This window comes from Theobroma cacao, chromosome 10 (genome assembly GCF_000208745.1).
Source record: "Theobroma cacao cultivar B97-61/B2 chromosome 10, Criollo_cocoa_genome_V2, whole genome shotgun sequence".
Taxonomy (NCBI): Eukaryota; Viridiplantae; Streptophyta; class Magnoliopsida; order Malvales; family Malvaceae; genus Theobroma; species Theobroma cacao.
Genome location: NC_030859.1, coordinates 20,849,162 through 20,871,195, shown reverse-complemented (window position 1 = coordinate 20,871,195; position 22,034 = coordinate 20,849,162). Strand labels below are relative to the sequence as shown.

General features: G+C 34.8%; 2 protein-coding genes and 1 long non-coding RNA gene across 8 annotated transcripts; 2 read left to right on the top strand and 1 right to left on the bottom strand.

Moving 5' to 3' along the window:
• LOC18587396 (pre-mRNA-splicing factor CWC22 homolog) lies at positions 1,429-20,442 on the bottom strand. 4 transcript variants are annotated; one of them, XM_018129380.1, is made up of 5 exons: positions 20,112-20,442; positions 19,979-20,081; positions 19,350-19,485; positions 18,338-18,401; positions 16,985-17,469 (listed from the first exon to the last, which is right to left on the bottom strand). In XM_018129380.1, the coding sequence occupies exons 1-5, from the start codon at positions 20,370-20,372 to the stop codon at positions 17,326-17,328; spliced, it is 708 nt and encodes a 235-aa protein (XP_017984869.1). In that variant the 5' UTR covers positions 20,373-20,442; the 3' UTR covers positions 16,985-17,325. The 4 variants fall into 4 exon arrangements, with proteins under 4 accessions (XP_017984868.1, XP_017984869.1, XP_007011210.2 ...); XM_018129379.1 differs by lacking the exon at positions 16,985-17,469 and adding an exon at positions 1,429-1,863 and having other exon boundaries at positions 19,979-20,442; XM_007011148.2 differs by having other exon boundaries at positions 19,979-20,442.
• LOC18587398 lies at positions 13,141-14,595 on the top strand. 3 transcript variants are annotated; one of them, XR_001929887.1, is made up of 3 exons: positions 13,141-13,746; positions 13,838-14,337; positions 14,532-14,595. It is a non-coding gene; the product is annotated as an uncharacterized LOC18587398 (long non-coding RNA). The 3 variants fall into 3 exon arrangements; XR_001929888.1 differs by lacking the exon at positions 14,532-14,595 and having other exon boundaries at positions 13,149-13,746; positions 13,838-14,030; positions 14,172-14,506; XR_001929886.1 differs by lacking the exon at positions 14,532-14,595 and having other exon boundaries at positions 13,142-13,746; positions 13,838-14,506.
• LOC18587397 (peroxidase P7) lies at positions 15,154-16,681 on the top strand. The gene is made up of 4 exons (XM_007011150.2): positions 15,154-15,518; positions 15,609-15,800; positions 15,872-16,037; positions 16,120-16,681. The coding sequence occupies exons 1-4, from the start codon at positions 15,312-15,314 to the stop codon at positions 16,506-16,508; spliced, it is 954 nt and encodes a 317-aa protein (XP_007011212.1). The 5' UTR covers positions 15,154-15,311; the 3' UTR covers positions 16,509-16,681.

Sequence of the window (22,034 nt, the reverse complement as noted above, 5' to 3'; positions counted from 1 at the left end):
TTATATATATTGCTTAAATTGATTGAGCATTTTTCATTTCACGCAGTTGTTCAATAACAAAACGTCCATCAACCGTTTGATAATGATTAAAGTGATTGACAATAAATTTCTAACTTTACATCTTCTGTCATGCACCTGCCTTTAGTTTGTTCTATAATTTTTTTGTAGTAGCCTCATTCTAGTATGTGTCAAATCAATCAAATCATTCTAAATATGACCCTTACACATATAATATGCATTGTCTCATTTCTACCTCTCTCTAGTTGCAACAATAGATTCATTTCCATTCTCTTCTGGCCTGGTGTTGTCAGCACATACACAACTTCAATGTTGAAAGTAGGAAATGCATCTTCTTCTGCAATCTTAGAAATTTGCCACCATCAAATTCGTGCAATTTCACAAAGTCAGAAGCCAATTCTCTTAGTATTTTACTTGCAAGAACTATTGTTGAAATATAATAAAACCTTAAGATTATTAGAACACCGAACTGGAAAATATTAAAATGACTTCAAGGCTTGTAATAATGCCATTGTCAAGTTTTATTCACCCCCACTGATTCTGTGCAAAAGAGTTGTTTACGATAAATCTTGAGGATACAATGAAGTTCAGCGATTGATTGTGTTTTGCACTGACGAAATCAATTCACTGAGCATCCACTAATGTATGCCAAGATTACCTAGACTTCTATATTATTTTTTACAGTAAAACAATATAGTAGAAAGTTTAAAGAATATTAAAAAGGAAGGAGAAATTGTTACTTTTTGTTCTGTGTCTTTTTTCTTTCAGAAGAGAGTCTTATTTATAGGCAATTGTGACAGTTTTCAATAGACACAATTGTGTCTATTGAAGATAGGCATTGTTCGTTTCTGTCTATTTCTAACAAAAGTGTTTTGTCTTGTTTCCAACAGTTATTATTTGTTGACAAAATTATAAAAATTATTTTGTTTAAGTGCCAAGTGTCACGGATCCTACATTAATAAAAGATGAAGTGGATCTTGGGTATATAAACATGGACCTCCACTATGTTGGAAACGTGGACTAGTGATTTATAGACTTATTTAAATTCTATTTTTAGAGTTTAAAACCACACGAGGTTGAACTTAAGTTTCAACCCATGGCACCAAGTGCCATTATAATTAATTTCAAAACCAACTAGGCCTAAAAAGCCTATCCATAATCCATTGCCTATTAAAATCTAATTATAATGTGCTTACATTCCATTTTATTTAAATGACTTTTTTTATCTAATTTTTCAATGTAAAATTGTACCTCATATTCATTATTGTTGATAATATCCAACATATGGCAGTACAACAGCAAAAACTTGCACAGTATCCAGCAATTTGGTTGACAAACAGATTTGACAAAAAGTTCCTCAACAACATGATATCAATAATTCACAATTGCAAAGGAATCAAGCCCATGTGCTGATGCGATGCCAGTGTCGGCAGAGTATGGTTTGTATTGAATACAATTTTGCTAAACATAGAGATATAAACTGTCGAAAACAATTAACACTACTGTAAACTAGACTTTCCAATAGGGAAGACTACAAGTGGGTACACTAGACTATGATGAGGAAGACAATCAAGCACCTGATACAGCTGGGTAAGGTGGTTATTACTCCAAAATTTGTCGGGAACTATATACAGAGGATATTACAGGGTCAGAACACCTTAGTCACATTATCCTAAATGACTTGGTCATATACTTTTCCATCTGTACCAACTCTTCATCTGATGCCACCTACTCTTCCAGTTCAAATGCATCAACCTCTGCAGAGTAAGCTCTCTGCTTGTCAATGAAATCTTGGTGCAAGTCATTCTTGGAGGCATTTACCTCAGCCTTCTCCATTCGTTGCTTCTGCAACGACATCACAGACCACCAATAAGCTTGGCTTAATCACATTATCTTTAAGGACGTATATGCTCATGGACAAAAAAAGCTTCAAAAAGACAAAAGCACGATATGACTTAATGCAAAAGCAAACAGTACCATGGAATAACTCATACTACTGACAAAACTAAAGCAAAAAAGCAATTTGTGGATAAAGAAGTGGCATGATGTTGCTGTTTGCTTCCTAAAAGCATGCTTCATCCAGTTTCTATGGCAAATTCCATTCGACAGCTGAGTGCGAAAAGCAAGATGGTCCAACAAGGCCATAGAATACTGGCCCAATTCCAGCAGAAAAAAGATGACTAGTTAACATTGCACCGACACTGATGAACATTCCTGAAATGATAACACTTAAACAACTAAAAGAATTTTGTCATCTTAGAATGAAATTGATTCCATGAAAGTAAAAAGGGGAATACTCCATTGATGCAGCATGTATTGATAACGAGTTAAAAGGCAAAGAACAATCATTTAAAGGCAAGGAGAAACAGCATCAACAAGGTGGTAAACACGGGACAATAATGAATGGGGAGATCATTGTCATCTGACCAAACATTATTAAGCTAAAAGAACTTCTGAATTAGTGATAACAGAGATGAAAACAGAAGTACAAGTAAACATCCCTGTTACTTCAGCTGCTGCAGCAGGCTCCAGATTTTGGACAAGCGGATAGAGAGTCTCTCCCCCAGCATGTTCCTCACCTGATCTGGTGTTGCATTCGCAAGTGCCAAGCCCAAGTTGAAATTGACCCACCACGCCTTGCCATGCCTCCTCCACCGCCAAACTGATCAGTTCTCTGTAATATTTTTCCTGCGTGCCATCATTCATTCAAGACTTGTTCACTTAAATTCACTAATCAATAACAAAGGCTCATAATCATTGATAATGATTGTGTTGGGAGGACAAGCCTAAGACTCAGTTTTAGTTATCAGAAACACAATTTTTCACCTCAATCAAACACAAATTTCCATCATGTTTTCCCAATAATTAAAACAACATATCTTAAATCAACTAAATGAACAGGTGTTGATTGAGTTTGTACTGAATAGGCATGGAAATTGGTTTACCTTATACTAAATACATATGAGACAAACCATTAAGAATATATAAACCATCAATCACACATTATATAGTAATAAAAAAATATTTATTGAATTTACATAGTAAATGTAATAATTACGCTCTATATATTAAAAAGTCATCTAGTTATGATTAAAATTTCTTACTCATAATCGTAATCTTGCAACCTTTCTTCTTTTATTATATTCAAAACAAAGAAAGATACAACATGTGCAAATAATTGTTTAGTGTCTTTTACTTAAAGTTAGATTTGAATCTTCTTTTATATTAAAAGAATTGTGTGGATGCTAACTCAGATACCCCATTGAGCCAACATCAGGATAAAAAATCTTCTATTTGCATGTGATGCTTAGGGAACAAACTTGATGAACTCCATTATATCTTAATTCTTTGAATAGTCAAGTTTTCAAGTGCTAATACAAATATTTTCAGCCAAAATCAATGGTTTGGCCCCTACCAGTTTGAACTTCCATTGTACTCCTTGAGCATACTAACAAGATGGGAGAAAATTAAGAAGATCCTTATTAAAAAGTTGGAGAAGAGACGCATCAATTAATACTCAACAAAAAAACTAGAAAGCTTTCTGATCACAATCCTTAGACGAAAATGACATTAATGAGATTTGAATGCGATTTGACGGCTTAAGGTTTCAATTAACAATGATGTCTATGAAGACAAGATTATTGTTAAAGTAGTGATCGATACAAATGTAGAACTCTTCAAAGAAAATATCATCAATGTACTTACGTGATCATATTCCCAAATTTCATTTTCTATATTAATGATTAAACTAAACATCGATGTCAATTGACAAATAGAATCAAGGAAATGTTTATTGGTCATAAAACTGTTGGCATTTAATATTTTCTTCAAAGAAAAATAAAGTTGTGAAAATGGAGTGATGCTCAACAATTCAGAAACATATTTCTTTTGATGAATTAGTATGCAATCTTCTTTCTGCTAAATTTGCAGACCAAGGAAATATGTCATCAATCCTAGGTCACTCATGTCAAACTCAATCTTTAATTTTCTCTTGAACTCAAGCAAGAAATTATTGTCTGGTCTTGTAATCAAAAGATCATAAATATAATGAGATATAATCAGTGGCACAATGCTATCTGAGCTTTTTACATATAGAGTAGGCTCACTCTCAATGCATATAAGTCCTTCATTTCTCAAAAAGCCATGCTATCTGAGCTTTTTACATATAGAGTAGGCTCACTCTCAATGCGTATAAGTCCTTCATTTCTCAAAAAGCCATCAATCTTCTCATATCAGGCTCTTGGAGCCTGTTTGAGTCCACATAGAACTTTAACTAACTTGCAAACTTTATCTTCTTTCCTAATCTCTACAAAGCCCTATGGTTGTTCAATAAATATGTCTTTAATGATGACTCCATTAAGAAAGGCTGACTTTACATCTAAATGCCTTATTTTCCAACCTTCCCTTGCTACAAGTGCAATAAGCATTCTTATAGTGTCATGTCGAGCCACAAGTGCAAACGTCTCAAAAAAATCTATACCATGATTGAAGAGAAACCTTTTACAACCAATTTAGTTTTTAGTTTGTTGATTATTCCATCAGAATTATAATTTATTCTATAAATGTATTTAACTCATATCACCTTTTATTTAGTTGGTATATTGACTAAAATCAAAGTTTGATTCTTTCTTATCATTGGCATTTTTGCTTTCATAGTTTTCCTCCACTATTCATTAAAAGCAGTGTCAGTATTAGAACCAAGTTCTGTAATTGCTATATAGCATCTTGCATTTATGTCTTCCAAACTTCTAGTCCTTTTTACAAGAGTTTTGTTGTAGTACCCCGTATTTTGATACGGTGGCTAACAAAATTTACAGATGCCAATTGAGATTAATTACTGAGTTAAAAGGGTAATTTAGAAGTGAATCTATGATATCTCGATCTCCATAGACACATAACTAGAAGTAGACGCGATAATGCAGATTAGGGGTAATTTCATAATTTCTCTTGGTGAGCTCCTACGAGTGGGTTTTTTTTTTAAGCTATTAAGATCTAAATAGGCTTAAGGAATGAATAAATGATGCTTATGATGGTAAATAAATGAAGAAGATAAAAATAATGATAATTTCCACGATAGGGGTAAAATTGTCATTTTTCATCTCAAGTCTAAATTTTTATGTTTTCATGAACCCGAGTATTTTTAGACTATTATGGGCCTTGCCCTAGTGTCAAAAGAGTAAAAGGATGCACAAAGGATGGGAGAAAGATAAAGTCACCACGTTAAGGGCATTTTGATAATTTATGTGAGAAATGGATAAACTTTAGCTATAAATATCTAAAGCTCCAGCAAATTTCCAGCAGCTTCTAGCAACTCTTCTTCTTCCTCCTCTCTCTTCTCTCCATTTCATGTTTTCTTCATCTTCCATGGAAGCCTTCCATGGTAACCCTAAACCTTGTGTTTTTCTATACCTTTTCATAGGGTTTTTCATACTCTTTCTCTTCTACACCTCAAAAACCCTTAAAAAGTCTTACTTCCATCTTCCTTTCACTAGCTGGTCATGTAGAGAGTGAAAGAGTGATTTCTCTTGTTAGCTTGAAGAATTTTGAAAAGGAATTCAACTACAAAAAACCACCAAGGTGAGTAATAAATTAGGTTTAATTTTCAAGTTGTTGATAATGGCTAACAATGGGGTTTGTGAGTGTTTTATCATTGAAATTGTTTATTCACTCTTAGGGTGACTAGAGTAGTATGAATAACTAGCCACTTAATGAAAATTGAAAGTTAGTTAGGAATAACTAGTAGAACTTGATTAGGAAAGAGCTTTTGGAATTTTATTAATGCCAATTTGGGTTGGTTGTGATGTTATGTGTGTATAGGTTCCAACAAGGCCTCACATGTCCATTTGGAGCATTTGTTGAGGTTAGAGTCAAGCAAAAGAATCAACAAGACCGGTGAGTGAACTTGCATCAAAGTGTTTTTTGGGAAATACATGTGTTGGGATGAAGCATTTAAATGATTTTACTTGGCTTTTCATTAAATTATGCATGGGAATAAGCCCTTGATAAAATGTCTCTATGTTGTGACATGTGGCTGTTATGGATTCATGTACTACTACATTGTGTTGGTATATATATATATGTTGTGCATTGATAGTTGATATTGTGTGATAATTATAATCGTGCATGTGCACGATGTGGGGGGATGCACATGCCGGTGATGATGGGGTATGGGAATGTGGGTGATGATATTGCTTGTGCANATATATATATATGTTGTGCATTGATAATTGATATTGTGTGATAATTATAACCATGCGCGTGCACGATGTGAGGGGATGGACATGCCGGTGATGACGGGGTATGGGAGTGTGGATGATGATTTTGCTTGGCATGATGTGGGGGGATGCACACGATGATATTGGTTGTGCACGATGTGGGGGGATGCATATGAGCTGAGTGTAGCGGGATGGTATGCATGATGATGTATGTATATGCAAATATATATATGTTATAGAAGGTTTATGAAAATAATTGTGATTTTGTTGTGTGTTGGCATTGTTAACTGCTCCCAAATTGCTTTTCATTTCAACAAGAAAAGGGCTTTTGATGTAACAAGACCCATTTCACTCAAAATGCTATGTTTCTCGCTGCAGCGAGATTCATTTTCGCTGCAGTGAGAAACTCTCGGGTTTTGAGGGTCACACTGGCCTGATTCTCGCTGCAGCGAGAAACTCTCGAGTTCTGATGCAGTGCTTTCACTTCGATGAAGATTTTGACCACCTTCCCATTTGAACTGAGAAAAATGGTAAACATAAAAATTGTAGCTCTGCCTCTTAGCTTTCTAAAAAATCAGGTCAATTGGACTTCTGTAGTGGGAGATATGATAGAAAAACTGAAACATATGCAAACTGAGATTGTTTCTCGCTGTAGCGAGAAACTTGCTACCATGCTTGCTACTTTGCTTGATTTTGACCTATTTTTCACCCATTTAACTTCATGGATTCATCATGGGTTTTTGTAATACTATGAGGTTATTGATCAAAGTTTGAAGGGAGGGGTTTTTAGTAAGAAATTAAATCAATTGCATTGTTTTTGAAACAAGTGCATCATTATTTCCAAATTCTTTCTATCGATTGTTTGTTCCTTTCTTATGTTCACTCACTGAGTTTTATACTCACGTTTTTAAACTTCATGTTTTCATATTTGGAGGCAGTTGGGACCTAAATTGAGTTGTTCACGTATGCTCACCTTCTTGGTAGGTACTATGGCATCTCAGTAGTTGTACCTTCACTCACGGTCACTCAGTTGACGGTCAAGGATTTGTTACCTGTGAACGCGTATATGTAATGTAATCCGCTAGGATCCATATTATAAATCGATTATGTATATTTGATTATCGATACCATTATGAGTTGGCAAACGGGTGACATTGTTTTAACATAATAAAATTGTGAGTTTTGGGTCACTATAGAATATTACTGAAATATTTTTAGTTCAGAATTTCAATATGTGGTTTTAGAAATGATGGATGAGAATGATGATCGAGTTTGCATAAAAATGCTTGCTTGGGCTTAGTGGGCTATGCCCATTGGGCCAATGCACCGATCATGGTCGATATTTGGGCTGTGACATTTGTGATACCCAACATCTCACATTTGATGTAAATGTGATTGTTAAGACCTATATAACAATTCAAGCTCACCACTACTAGCATTTTGAGCTTAAGCTTTTGAGGGTTACGTGATTTAGGCCCAAAAAGCTGTTGGGTCAGTGGTTGGGCTTAGGTCATTACAAATGATATCAGAGCCTGTGCCAGTCCGATGTGAGCTTTCACATTGCTCTGGTGATATCTTTGCCCTATGGATGTGATGTGTGGCCTTGATGAGGACATCAAGGATTTGAGTGAGTGGGATTGTGATACCCAACATCCCACATCTAATGTAAATGTGATTGTTAAGACTTATATAACAATCTAAGCCCACCACTACTAACAACTTAAGTTTAAGTTTTGAAGGCCACGTGGTTTAGGCCCAAAAAGTCGTTGGGCCAGTGGTTGGGCTTGGGTCGTTACAAATGGTATCAGAGCCTGTGCTAGTCCGATGTGAGCTTTCATATTGCTCTGGTGAGATCTTGGTCCTATGGATATGATGTGTAACCTTAATGAGGATATCAAGGATTTGAGTGGGTGGGATTGTGATACCCAACATCCCACATCTGATGTACATGTGATTGTTAAGACCAATATAACAATTCAAACTCATCACTACTAGCAACTTGAGCTAAAGCTTTTGAAGGTCACGTGATTTATGCCTAAAAAGCTGCTGGGTCAGTGGTTGGGCTTGGGTCGTTACAAGTTTCATCTACATTTTCATCTAAGACAAGGTCAGAATCATGTTCAAACAGATAATCAACTACTACTTCATAATTTCCTAAACTTTCAACTGATTTAGTGTCCCAACACCACATCATATTTTCATCAAAAACTACATCTCTACTGACAAAAAACTTTATGATTTTTATGTTTAACAGCCTGTAACCCTTTGACACTTCACTATATTCAAGATGAATAGCCATAAAAGACTTACTATCCAACTTAAATCTTTTAGCATCAAGTGTTTTTGTATAGCATATGCATCTAAAGACTTTTAAATGCTCCATTAAGGGTTTAGAATAATACCAAGCTTCATAAAGAGTTTTGCTTATCAAGGCTCTTGTTCAGGCCAAGTCAAGTAGGTAATATGCAGTGTTAATTGCTTCTACCCACAATGACTTAGGTAAATTCTTCTCAAACAGTAGGCACTTAACCATTTCCATCAAAGTTCTATTCTTTCTCTCAAAAACACCATTCTGCTTAGAGCTATAAGTTACAATCAGCTGATGCACAATGCCAAATTTGCTTAAGTAGCTTTCAAACTCCTTAGCAATATACTCAACATCATTATCACTTCTAAGCTTTTTAATAATTGTGTTCATCTAATTTTCTACCAATACTTTGTACTTAATAAAGATACTTAATGCATCAGACTTAAACTTAAGGGAAAATACCCAACTAAACCTTGTATAATCATCCATAAATAGTAGATAATACTTCCCTTCATTCAAAGATAGAGTTTTCATTAGACCACTAAGATCAATATGCAGCAACTGCAGCTTGTGTGTAGCATACCATCTTCTGGTATTTAGAAATGGCGCACATTTCTGTTTCCCAAACTAACATACATCGTTGGCTTTATTAGTGTTTGACATTAAAGGTAAACCATCAACCAGATTTCATGAAGCCATCAACTTAAGTGAACCATATTTCACATAATCAAACCTCATGTACCACAACTCTGCATCAGACAATGTGCATGTGTAAACAATATGCTTTACCTTCATCTAGTCCAAAGGAAAGTATTTGTTTCTTATGCCAATAGTCAACAATTCAATTCCAATGAGGTACTTGATTGTGCAAACTTTATCCTTAAACACTAGCTCATAGTTATCATTTACAAGCCGTCCCACACTTATTAAGTTTTGACTAACCTTAGATGCATAATATTCTTTTGAGATTGATTTCAAACCACCAAGTGTTTGGACTCTTACTATGTCAATCCCATAAATCAGTAGGAAGTCACCATTGCCAATCTCCATTTTGTTTTGAAGCTACCGTCAAATGCAAGAAAATTTTCTTTGTTGCCAATCAAGTAGTTCAAACATCAAATGTCTAGTAACCAATTATCCCTTCTTTCAGCATTTCCTACTTTCTTTGCGATAAAGAATACCTTTTCTTCAGCTTGGTTCTTCTACTCAGCAACAGCAGCCTTATCTTCCACCTTAGCACCACGATTCTTGCAAACCTTCTTTACATGGCCTTGCTAGTGACAAGCTTTGCACGCAACATTTGCCTATACTAGTAATACTTTTTAGTGCGATTTGTTTTCTTGCAATATATGCAAGGTGGTAAGCTTCTTTTTTGATCACCTTACCTTTTGTCATTGGTTTTCTTCTCTTTTTCCTTCTTATTAGACCCATATTTCTTTTGGTTTCCATTACCTTTTTTTTTATCTAATTTATTTGCCATTAAGACTTCCTCAACATAAACATTCTGCCTTAGAGTTCTTCTCTGTTCCTGAGCTTGAAGAGCATTTAATAGCTCAGTAACAGATTTAGATCTTAAATCCTTTGAGTCTTTTAGTGATGAGATCTTACCCTCAAATTTCTCAAGTAAACTAGCTAAGAGTGTGTTTACAATCCTTTTTTCATAAACATCTTCTCCCATTAAACTCAACCGATTCACAACTTTAAGAACCTTATCAAAATAGTCCTGAACAGATTCATCATCCCCCATTCTCAAAATTTCAAACTTTCTCTAAAGATTTAGGGCTTGAATTTGTCTGGTCATATCACTCCCATGAAACTCTTCTTTTGACTTATGCCAAGCTTCCTTAATAACTTTACAATTTATAATTCCAATGAAAATAAAATCTGAAATAGTATACCAAGAGAGCTTTATACCTTTTAGCAACCTCTTCATTGTGTTGTTTCAACTAAACAATGTTTGCAACTCTCAAAACAGAAAGGTCATCGCTAGCTTCCACTATCTCCCACAAATCATAATCTCTTAAGTAGGCCTCCATTTTGATTGCCCAAATAAAATAGTTTTGCCTTGAGAAAACAGGAGGTGCAGTGACACTCAAGGTTGAAGAAGCCATTGAAAAACAACTAAAAAAGGAAAGTTTTAAACCTAAGAAAACAAAAAAACAACACTAAAAAACTTTCCGTACAATCCCTCAAGATCCATAGATGATTTGATACCATGTTGACATTTAATATTTTCTTCAAAGAACAATAAAGCTATAAAAATGGAGTGATGAACCAAAGAAAACAAGAGAGAAAAAAAATTAGGGAAGAAGACTAAATTTCATAACGGTAATATGCCTTTTTATATGAAGACAATTTACAAAGATAAAACGACACCGTAGTAGAGAACGGCTTGCATGGAAAACACACAAGAAACGGACTCAACAGCTACCAAAATTTGCGTTGTCTCCTATGCTCAACAAACCAGTGGCTTAAAGCCATATGGCATTACAATCTCAATGCCAAAATAGGAAAAAAGGCACGTCACCGGCACATGACTTGTCACTGTTCCAAATGAGTTTAAAAACTCTCCGTTCCATATTCTATATTTTGCAAATCAGTCCTCTCTCTCCGCACAAACATCATTGGATTAGTGACCCAATAATTGTACAAACGAGAAATGAGTGCATGCTTCTATCAAAGAAAAAGTGGGGGAAAACAAAGAAAAATAAATAGCATCACCATCTTGTTTTGCTTGTGGTCCAAGGAGTAGGTAAGTTGTCATAAACCTTTGATGTTGACAAAAGGGTCCGGAGGGTTCTCCTTTTTGGGTGCAAAGACTATCAGTTTAGGTTCCAGTTGTTTGCTGGTAGGGGCGGAGCATCCCATTGTGATCGGGCCGTCCTTTCTCAAAAATTTTAAATTTTTTTAAATATTATATATATTTTTAATGATTTTTTTAAAAATAATATTTTATTAAATGATAAATACAAATAAAAAATAATAAAATAATTTTACGATGGAGCTACGGTTCTATAAAATTTTTAAAGTTTTTTATTTACTATATATATTCTTTCAATCGTTTGATGAAATTAGAGAAATGTTAGCATATTGCTAGTGATTATATAAATTTAACCCAATATATTAAATCTATCAAATTAAAAAAAATAAAAATAAGTCTATTAACTCAAATCCAGTAAATAATACCCCTTTGCACCCGAGCATTTATCGCATAATCCCGCTACTTAAAAAATAGGGTTCGAATCCCCCTTCCCCTAATTATAAAAAAATAAAAAAATCAAATCCAGTAAATCTTAATATAAATCTAAACTTATCATAACCTATTATATCTTAACAGTTCAGTCCAATAACTTATCATAACATATGATATATCAACAATTCAACCCAATAGCTCAATATGTTAATTAGTAATTCAAGTAGTAAATAGAAAATAAAAAAGAACTTTTCAAAAAGCTACACATTTTATATAAAACACACAAAGTAAAAATAATTTATTTGAATTTAAAAAATTATTTTCTTTTCTACTTTTGCACATGAATAATGAAAGAGATTGCTTCCAAAATTTCATTCAATTTTATATATTTATGAATTTTATTGAATTTTTTAGATGGTTGAGAATTGAATTATAAATAAACTTCATCTTTCTGTTTGGTCTTTCTTTAAAAATGCTCAACTCCACCCCTGTTAGCTGGCGATATTTCCCTTTGATCTTGCAAATTGTCATGTACTTAAAAGACAGAACAAAAGAGTAGGGGCTGATTTTTCAAGCTTTTTGTTGAAATGAAAAGGATTTTTCCACAATGAAATGTCAACAGCAAGGGCTGTACTGTGTAGCCTGGAAGGATGGATATGGATATGGAATGATAAAGTTGGTGAGGGATCTTGATCAATGGCCATGAGGGGTGGGCTTACAGTAGTAGGGAAAATAAACGTGACTGATATTATCAATATTCCAACTTTAAAGGAAGAGTGTAGACTCCTGTACATTTCATCTGATAATTTTTAATTATGGGTCGTATTTTAATTTATCAAATTTACGTCTATCGTAATACAAAAAAGATTTGAAATGATTTGATTGTAAACTAAAAAAAAATATTAAAAATGATTGATATTCAAGCTGGTTGTATTTATTATTTTTATATCATCTATAATGTTTATGAATAGTTAAATTGTTCGACTGCTGAACAAAATAACATTATTCATGAAGGGATTCAAGAAGTACAAATAAAGAGAAAATCCTCACTTGAACGAGTTTAACTCATGTGCTTAAGTTGCTTTCAATCCAAGTAATTCAGTCTAGCTAGCTCATTTGATATGAACTCTCTGGCTGCAAGTTTGATCTTTCCAAGGTTTTGGTTCCACACTGTTTTGAGTCTTTGTCAGTTTCACAATGTGGTTTTCCGTTCTTTTGCATATTGGTTTCAAAGGTAAAGAAGGAAAGGCAATTAATTAGATAGTGATGTGAAGTCTTTGCCTCTACTCGACCCTCCATGAATAGGAAGTGTAACTAATGAGTTTCTTTCCATTAAATTATCCTAAAGTGGAAACTTTGATGATCCTTGAGCAAAATCAAATAACCCATCATTTAAGTGCTCATGGCTTGCTCAATATGGATTCAGACAGAACAAAAACTGCTAAAAGCAGCCTCTTCTGGCATACAAATGAACCTTCTAAGGAACCTTCGTCCCGAATACGAGAGGGATTGATCTTTGGTGAAAATCTTCGCATCTGATGAGCTTGTTAAAACTTGTTTAGGGCCCTTGATATAGGCCAAAGATAGCCTATAAGATACAAGTTGCCATTACTTTTAAAAGTCTAATCGAAGTTAACAGTATGGAGCTACATATCTGCACTGTTTAGTAAATACCAATCACTAAATTCTGAGTAAATAAAGAAGGATTTGTCCTTTATGAAGATATCGAGGTGCTATTGCAAGTTGTATAGTTTAAGAAGGCAAAACCTTCTGTTTTTCTAAGGTCTTTTAACAGCTCCATGGCTTGTTATTACTTGTTAGTCCTCCTTATCCTTATTGTTTCCGGTGCACCTGTGGAAGTTCATGGCAAACTCTCATCAAACTACTACAGCTCCACTTGCCCTGAAGTAATGTCTATTGTTGAAGCACGAGTAAGAGCTGCCGTTAAAAAGGGACCCTCATGGCGGCATCTATGCTCCGGTTGCATTTCCATGACTGCTTTGTTAATCTGAGTATGGTTTCACTTTCATAAGTTTGGTTTTGTTCTAGGCTCATGCTGTTTTAATCAATTAATAGTGAATTTAAATAATGAAAATTGGGCAGGGCCGCGGTGGATCGATTCTGTTGGATGATAATGCCACCTTTATGCGTGAGAAGACTGCAGCACCTAACGATAAATCTGTCAAGGGATTTGATGTGGTTGATGACATTAACGCTAAAGTGGAGAAAGCATGCCCTGAAGTGGTATCCTGCGCTGATATTCTTGCCATTGCAGCTCGCGATTCTGACTGTCAGGGTAAGTCCAACAATTAAGTCTATCTACAAAAGCACAAACCTTATCAGCAAGTTGCTGATTTCTTGTTACAGTCTAGGCAGTTGGCTCGGTTGGGTAGCAGTTGTTTCATCATCTATATTAATGCCTTTTTATGATTTTCAGTTAGGGGGTTCTTCATGAAAAGTTAAGCTAGGGAGAAGGGATTCTACCACTGCTAGCAGGGCTGCTGCAGACAACTCAATTCCTGGACCCAATTTCAATGTTAGTGCTCTCCCATTGAGCTACGCTGCTCAAGGACTCTCATTAAAAGACTTGGTGGCTTTTTCAGGTAATGAGAATCTAAGTTGGCATATACTGCACTTAATAAACAATACGAACATGATGGTTACATTCTCTTATTTGTGTACCACAGGGATGTTGTATGTTGACAGAAAACCAGATGACCAATCCTTTTCTTTGATCAATCATGTAATTTAAAGCATGCCACTTAAAACAAATTAATGGCTCATCTTTGAATGGCAGGTTCACACACTATTGGCCTGCCCAGGTGCATAACATTTCAAACACACATCTACAATGACTCGAACATCAAACTCCTACTTATTTTGATAATCTGTACTCAAGAACTTGTTGAGGATGATGGGTCTCCTCCGTTCTGACCAGGAGCTCTTTAGTGGCACTTCTGCCGATTATCTGGTAAAAAAGTATGCTGCAGATAATTCTGCATTCTTCAAGGCCTTTGCTAAATCTATGATCAAAATGGGCAACATTAAGCCTCTCACAGTAAGGCCTGGAGATCAGGAGCAACTGCAGAGTAGTCAATTTAATAGTAACTGATGGAAAAGCAACTTTATGATCGAATGATCACAAACAGTGAAAATATTTCTTTTAGTTTTCCTGATTGCTTAAAGCCTTGAATTATGCGAGTATGATTATGATTACCAACAAACTGTGAGAAAGTAAACAAGAGTTTCACCAACTACAGTGAAGGGGCTGCATTAGTCTTGACGGTGCAATTAAGTTTCTTTTGTTTATGGGTACGAAGGCGCCGTGGACTCTGAAGGAACCCCCAGGCTTTGAGCAGAAGCTCTTGAAGGAAAAAACCATCACAACAAACTAAAGGCAACAAACAAAAGGAACTTGCTAACCTACGTTACCTTCTTGTAATCCTTCCACCTTTCCATTTTTCTGCAACATCCAAACCTGCACGCGTTAACCACTATAAAAGGACATGATCAGATTTCCAATCAGAATAATTGTGCTTAGCAAGTAGCAAGAAATTACTAGACACAAGGGTTTCCAATGGCTTGTTATCATTTACTGTTTCTTATCCTGATTGCTGCGGTCGCTTCATTTCAAGCAAACTGCCAACTCTCCCCTGATTACTACTCATCCACTTGCCCCCAAGTATTGCCTATTGTTCAGGCAGCAGTTGCAGCTGCTATAAAGAATGAAACGCGCGTAGGGGCATCCTTGCTCAGATTACACTTTCATGACTGTTTTGTTAATGTGAGTATAGGTTCTAATTTCAGTGATAATTCATGCTGCTCCCGTGCTGCTACTGAATTAACTGAAGTGAATTTTCATAATGATCACTAGGGCTGCGATGGATCAGTGTTATTAGATGATAATGCCACATTTATAGGTGAGAAAACTGCAGTTCCTAACAATAACTCTGCTAGAGGATTCAACGTGGTTGATGACATCAAGGCTCGATTGGAGAAAGCATGCCCCGGAGTGGTGTCCTGTGCTGATATTCTTGCTCTAGCATCTCGTGATTCGGTTGTTCAGGTAAGCTCCACATCATATACCAATCCATCACGGTATGTTTTCTTGTGATGATACTTTTCTGGTGTTTGCAGTTGGGGGGTCCCTCATGGAAGGTAAGGTTGGGAAGAAGGGATTCTACCACTGCTAGCAGAAGTGCAGCAAATACCTCCATCCCCCCACCAACGTCCAATCTAAGTGCTCTTATTTCAAGCTTTTCTGCTCAGGGTCTCTCCATAAAAGACTTAGTAACACTTTCTGGTAATCCATTACTTATCGGAATGTAGTTTAGACCAAGGCCATCATTCATTTTTCTTCTTAACATGTAATGGTTCATTTGCAGGTTCACACACCATTGGCCTGGCCCGGTGCACATCATTTCGACCACACATATACAATGACTCCAACATAGACCGTTCCTTCGCCGCCTCACGGCGGCGTACTTGCCCAAGAAGTGGAAATGATAGTGTGCTCGCCCCCCTTGATCGTCAAACACCAACCTTTTTTGATAATTTATATTACAAGAATCTGTTGAACAAGACGGGTCTACTTCGTTCAGATCAAGAGCTCTTCAATAGAAGTTCTACTACTGCTCTTTTGGTTAAAAGCTATGCTACCAACACTTCATTATTTTTCCAGGAATTTGTCAAGTCTATAATCAAAATGGGAAACATCAAGCCTCTCACTGGAAGTGCTGGGGAAATCAGGATCAATTGCAGAAAAATAAACTGAAACTTGTTTCTCATACTTAACAATAAGAAATTACAAAATGTCTAAGGGAGTCTGTATGTTGATCTTTAGATCAACTCTGTCTGTTTAAAATGTTTGGAGTGAGTTCGTTTATGCAAATCAATCTTGTCCCTTGCTTTCACTCATTTGAATAAATTTGTACATTTTCATGGAAAGTGACAAAGAAAGCAGAAATTTATGCAAATAATTGATGCTTGCTTAAAAGTAGCTCCAGCAACATGTCCTTTACCATTAACATATTCGAAAGAAATGAATAAACTAGGCTTATCTAGACCCAATATGGGGTAAAAAGTTTCTTTCAGTAGGCTCCATCCCCCCAACCAATACCAGTCATACCCAAGCCTTTTCAATGCAGAGGCCAAGGGATTGCTGCATAGCCTGCATTATTGGTAGTACAAGCGCAAAAACCTGTACAGTATCCAGCAGTTTGGTCCACAAACAGATTTGACAAGAAGTTCCACAATAACATGATATCAATAATTCACAATTGCAAAGGAGTCAAGCCCATGTGTTGATGCCAGTGTCGGCAGATTATGGTTTGTATGAAATACAATTTTGCTAAACATAGAAATATAAACTGTCAAATACAATTAACACTACTGTAAACTAGACTTTCCAATAGGGAAGACTACAAGTGAGTACACTAGACTATGATGGGGAATACCATCATGCATCCGATACAGCTGAGTAAGGTGGTTATTACACCAAAATTTGTCGGTAAACTATATACAGAGGATATTACAGGGTTAGAACACCTTAATCAAATTATCCTAAATGACTTGGCTATATACTTTTACATCTATTCCAACTCTTCATCTGATGCCACCTCCTCTTCTAGCTCAAATGCATCAACTTCTGCAAAGTAAGCTCTCTGCCTGTCAATGAAATCTTGGGGCAAGTCATTCTTGGAAGCATTTACCTTAGCCTTCTCTATTTGTTGCTTCTGCGATGACATCATAGACCACCAATAAGCTTGACTTAATCACATTATCTTTAAGGACACATATCCTTATGGACGGAAAAAAGCTTCAAAGAGACAAAAGCACAATATGACTTAATGCAAAAGCAAACAGCACTGTGTAATAACTCATACTATTGATAAAACTAAAGCAAAAAAGCAGTTTGCAGATTAAAAATGTGGTACGATATTGCTGTTTGCTTCCTAAAGGCATGCTTCATCCAGTTGCTAAGGCAAATTCCATTCTATAGCCGTGTGTAAAAAGCTAGATGGTCAAAAAACGCCATAGAATACTGGCCCAATTCCAGTAGAAAAAAGATGACAAGTTAACATTGCACAGACTAATAAACATTCCTGACATGATAACGCTTTAACAACTAAAAGAATTTAGTCATCTTAGAGTGAAATTGATTCCATGAAGTGAAAAGGGGAATACTCCATCGATGCAGCATGTATTAATAACGAGTTAAAAGGTAAAGAACAATCATTTAAAGAAGTTGAGTATGCTCTGGGACGGAAGGATTCGAGCCTCCCAATAGCAGGACCCGACTTCCAATAATTTAGAGTTAAAAACTGTTGATGCTAAAAATGTGGCCAGAAGTCCCCAACTTAACACAATAGAAACAGCCACGAAAAGGGAAAGCTGTTACAGATATGCATCATTGGTCAACACTTTTAACCAAATTATGGTGTTTCATATACAAATCTGAAATCTTTAAAAGATTGAGGGTTCTTTAAAAGATTAAAAAAATTGTCTTAATGATGACCCAAAAATCCCAAACAAAAGATGAATAGCAGGATTATCCATTCAATACAAAAAAAATTAAGAAACTAGGAGAGTTTTGAAACAAACCCTTTTACGTGGCAATGGGCATGATTTGGAGAGACCGATATCACCATCTCCATCCTTTTTTTCACTACAGTAAAGACAAGGAGAAACAGCGTCAATAAAGGTGGTAAACAATGGAAAATAATGAACGGGGAGATCATTGTAATCCGAGCAAACATTAAACAAAAAGCCCTTCTGAATCAGTGATAACAGAGAACAACTATAGTAGTGAATATTCAAAACAGAAGTACAAAAAAAAAAGCAAGTAAAGGAAGATTAAAAATCTGAATAGACAAGATCATAATTTTCAATACTTAAATATGACATGCTATCACAACATAAAATATTTCAAAGACCTTAAGCTTTGATGTCCCAAGTTTTGTATTCAAAAGTCATTTTCTGAGTGTTCAAAAAAAACTTGGCTTAGAAAATATCATGACTTTAATTGGAAACTGATGTAAAAAAACAAGAAGAAAAAACAGGCCTCTAAACAAAACTGTTTTAAAAGGGAAGAACTGTCTTTTGGTCTAATCAGCCACCATCTCCTTGAAAACTCATTTTACGAAAGAAAAGGAAGATAAATGAAATTGGATACAAAAGGAGCACTAATTTAACTAATTTAGCAATTATTTTAGGCCTTTTTCTTTCTACTTTCTAATATCAAAACATGTGGTCAAGGTTCTTTAAATACCAAAAATCCCAAACATGCACACACCTGAGGAAATTTGGTACATTTGATTGATCAAATTTTTTACCATAGAATTGTCGCTTAGAACCTCATCATCTACAGAGTTGGGAGGGAATGCTGAACATCACTCCCATCCTTTATCTAATGTATATAACTACTTATAACAACGGAAAATACCATTTTGACTGCATCATGACTACCATACCATGACATTGATAATCACTTTACTTCTTCTTTCAAATATGTTAAGTATCCTTAGCCTTCTAAAGTCATCAAAAGACTAATTGTTATCCAAGGAACAAATACCAAACCAACAAGAAACACACAAACTGATTAGAAGAAAACCACCTTAAGTCCGGCATCCTCATTTCAAGAGACCAACTGAAAGGCTCAGCAATTTCCTTCCCTTTACTCTTCCTTTTATCTGCAGTATGTCTCCTGCTGTAAACCGTGCAAGGCTCAAAACCCACAGAATCAGCGGTACCTAAAATCAGAACCATAATGTACAATACATTAGACCCAAAATACATGCACAATCCAGAAATCAAAGGACCAAAAAAATGGTTGAGGAAACACAGATTACCAACTTCATATAATTTCCACACCATAGAGTGTATTTCAATTATAATACCTAAACAATTAAGTAGTTCCGTAGCTTAAAAAAACATTGATCGGATTTGCACAATTACTATCTACAGTCGAGACATCCATATTCAATCAATGCTCTAGAGCTTGCATTGAAAATGAAGTAAAGAAATCATTCAGCGAAACTACTAGAAACAGAATTAACGAAATTGACATTAACTCAAATTCATAGAAATATTGTAGAAGAAATTCTATATAGCTTGAACTGAGAATAAAATTAAAACCCAATTGAAGAAATAAAAACCCTAGACAGCCCAGAACACCAAAAACAAAACCCCTACTAAAAAATCTAATCAAAACACTTAAAAAAATCCAAAAACCCATCAAATTACCCGAAACAGAAGGCGTTTTCTGCAACGGAGACAGCATGGGGCTAAGCTTTGCCTTGTTACTCTGACTTTTCCCCTTCTCCTTCTCCTTCTTTTTCTTCTTCCCCTTCTCCTTCTCCTTCTTTTTCTTCTTCCCCTTCTTGTTACTGTCATTATCATTGGTGGTGGACTCAACGGCAGTAAACTTGGAATTAGAATTAATATCACTATTGGGTTTGTTGAGAGGAGATTTGAGATCCAAAGCGAGTGAAGATTTGGTTGGGGGTTTGATTAGAGAAGAAGAAGAAGACTGTGAAGAAGCCAAAGATGATGGGATTAAATTGGTGACCTCAGTGAAGGGTCTCCTTTTGCTGGCTTCGCTTCTCGGTTTTGTTGTCGATGGTTTTGTTTCTTCCATTTTTCCTGTTTGTTTCTTGAGAATTCCCAGCTTTTGAGATTGCCGAGTGAGGAGGAAGCTGGGTCTTTGGGTTGGCGGGAAAATCCTGGTTTTCCTCTTCCTTTTATGTATACCTCTATTGGGCCATGAAAATGGAGGGATCTGGAAATGGAGGGAATTGTCTGGAAATTGGGTCAGCCCAAGATTCAATAAATGGGCTACAAATTGTTCTGATTCATGTTGTTGGGCTTGATCCAATAAAAATGTCTACAAAGCCGAAGTTTATAAAATGTTTTCTAATTATTCTTCTGTTTTTAAGTATTTGTCTTTTTTATTTTTATGTAAATTAAGAGAAAAATTTTAATCTTGATGTATTTTATATTGAAATTTGAAAAAAAATTTACAATATAAATGTTTAATAATTTTCATATAAGTAGGAAAAAAATTATGAAAAATAAATTTATAGTATACAAAAAAGTAAAAGTATTTAACTATCTAAAAAAGAAAAAAATGATTTAATTGTGATTTTTAAAAATAAAATAAATAACAAAAAGGGATAGAGAGAGTATGCGGTTTGATATTAGCAAGAAAGATAAGGAAGAAAAATAAATATTCTCATCTATAATGTTATAAATTAAGGTAAAAATTGATTGATAATTTTATCTTTAAACGAGAAATATTTATCATAGATAAATTTCTCCAACACACTTTGTTGTTGTCTCGTTATTTGACAATAAAAGCCTTTTTTTTTCATAACATTTTAATTAATTTTAAATTCGAATATTATATATCACTCTTCGTCAACCTTAATCTTGAAATTACTTTAAATTTACATTATGAGTTCGGATATTTTTAAAAAAAGAAGAATTTATTAAAAATACATTTCCTCGATACCCTGTTTCATCTTCTCTCATTATTTGATAATAAAAAAAATTTCAAAATATTTTAAATAATTTTGAATTCGAATATTACAAATAACTCTTTGTTAAATAAAGCAATCAATCTATCCTAAACTTTATATAAAAGCAAAACATTTTTAAAAGAAATTGACACCTGTTTATACCTTTTTGCTTTATAAATTTGCCTTTGTAGTGTAAAAAACCAGGAAACATAGAAAGAAAAATATTTTCGTTGAAAGAATAACAATTCTCATTCAGATTAAAAATGAATATCACTGGTAAAGAGTATTTATACACAAGAAAATAAGAGGAAGAGTAAAGTTGTTATAAAAGGAGGGAAAGTAAATTGGCTAAAAATAACTCTTAACAACCAACTAACTTTTCACCTAAAGTAAAATTGTAAAAATAAAATAAAATTAACTTATACAACACATGCTTCTATTTACTAGAAGTCATGTGAGTTTCATGTGTCTACTTCTTTTTATTTGGTTTCATAAATCGAGTCTTTATTTCTGACTTCTTGATACTGTATCTATTGCCTTCATTTAGATTGATACTCCCCCTCAAGATTAATGTTCATGGCAGAGCATGAATGTCATGAACATTCATCTTGTGTAATAAACGATGAAATTGTGTTGGTTGTAATGCCTTTGTTAACAAATCTGCAATCTGTGATTCAGTAGAAATATACATTGGTTCAATCAATCCTTCCAACACCTTTTCCTTGATAAAATGGTGATCCATTTCTATATGTTTTGTCCACTCATGAAACATTGGATTGTGA

Coding starts and splice junctions, on each gene's coding strand:
- LOC18587397 (XM_007011150.2), top strand. CDS start 15,312: ATGGCTTGTTATCATTTACTGTTTCTTATCCTGATTGCTGCGGTCGCT. Junction 15,519..15,608: donor TTCATGACTGTTTTGTTAAT/GTGAGTATAGGT, acceptor AATGATCACTAG/GGCTGCGATGGATCAGTGTT. Junction 15,801..15,871: donor CTCGTGATTCGGTTGTTCAG/GTAAGCTCCACA, acceptor TGGTGTTTGCAG/TTGGGGGGTCCCTCATGGAA.
- LOC18587396 (XM_007011148.2), bottom strand. CDS start 20,372: ATGGAAGAAACAAAACCATCGACAACAAAACCGAGAAGCGAAGCCAGC. Junction 18,402..19,349: donor ATGAGGATGCCGGACTTAAG/GTGGTTTTCTTC, acceptor TCTTTACTGTAG/TGAAAAAAAGGATGGAGATG. Junction 17,470..18,337: donor GCCCATTGCCACGTAAAAGG/GTTTGTTTCAAA, acceptor ATGTCATCGCAG/AAGCAACAAATAGAGAAGGC.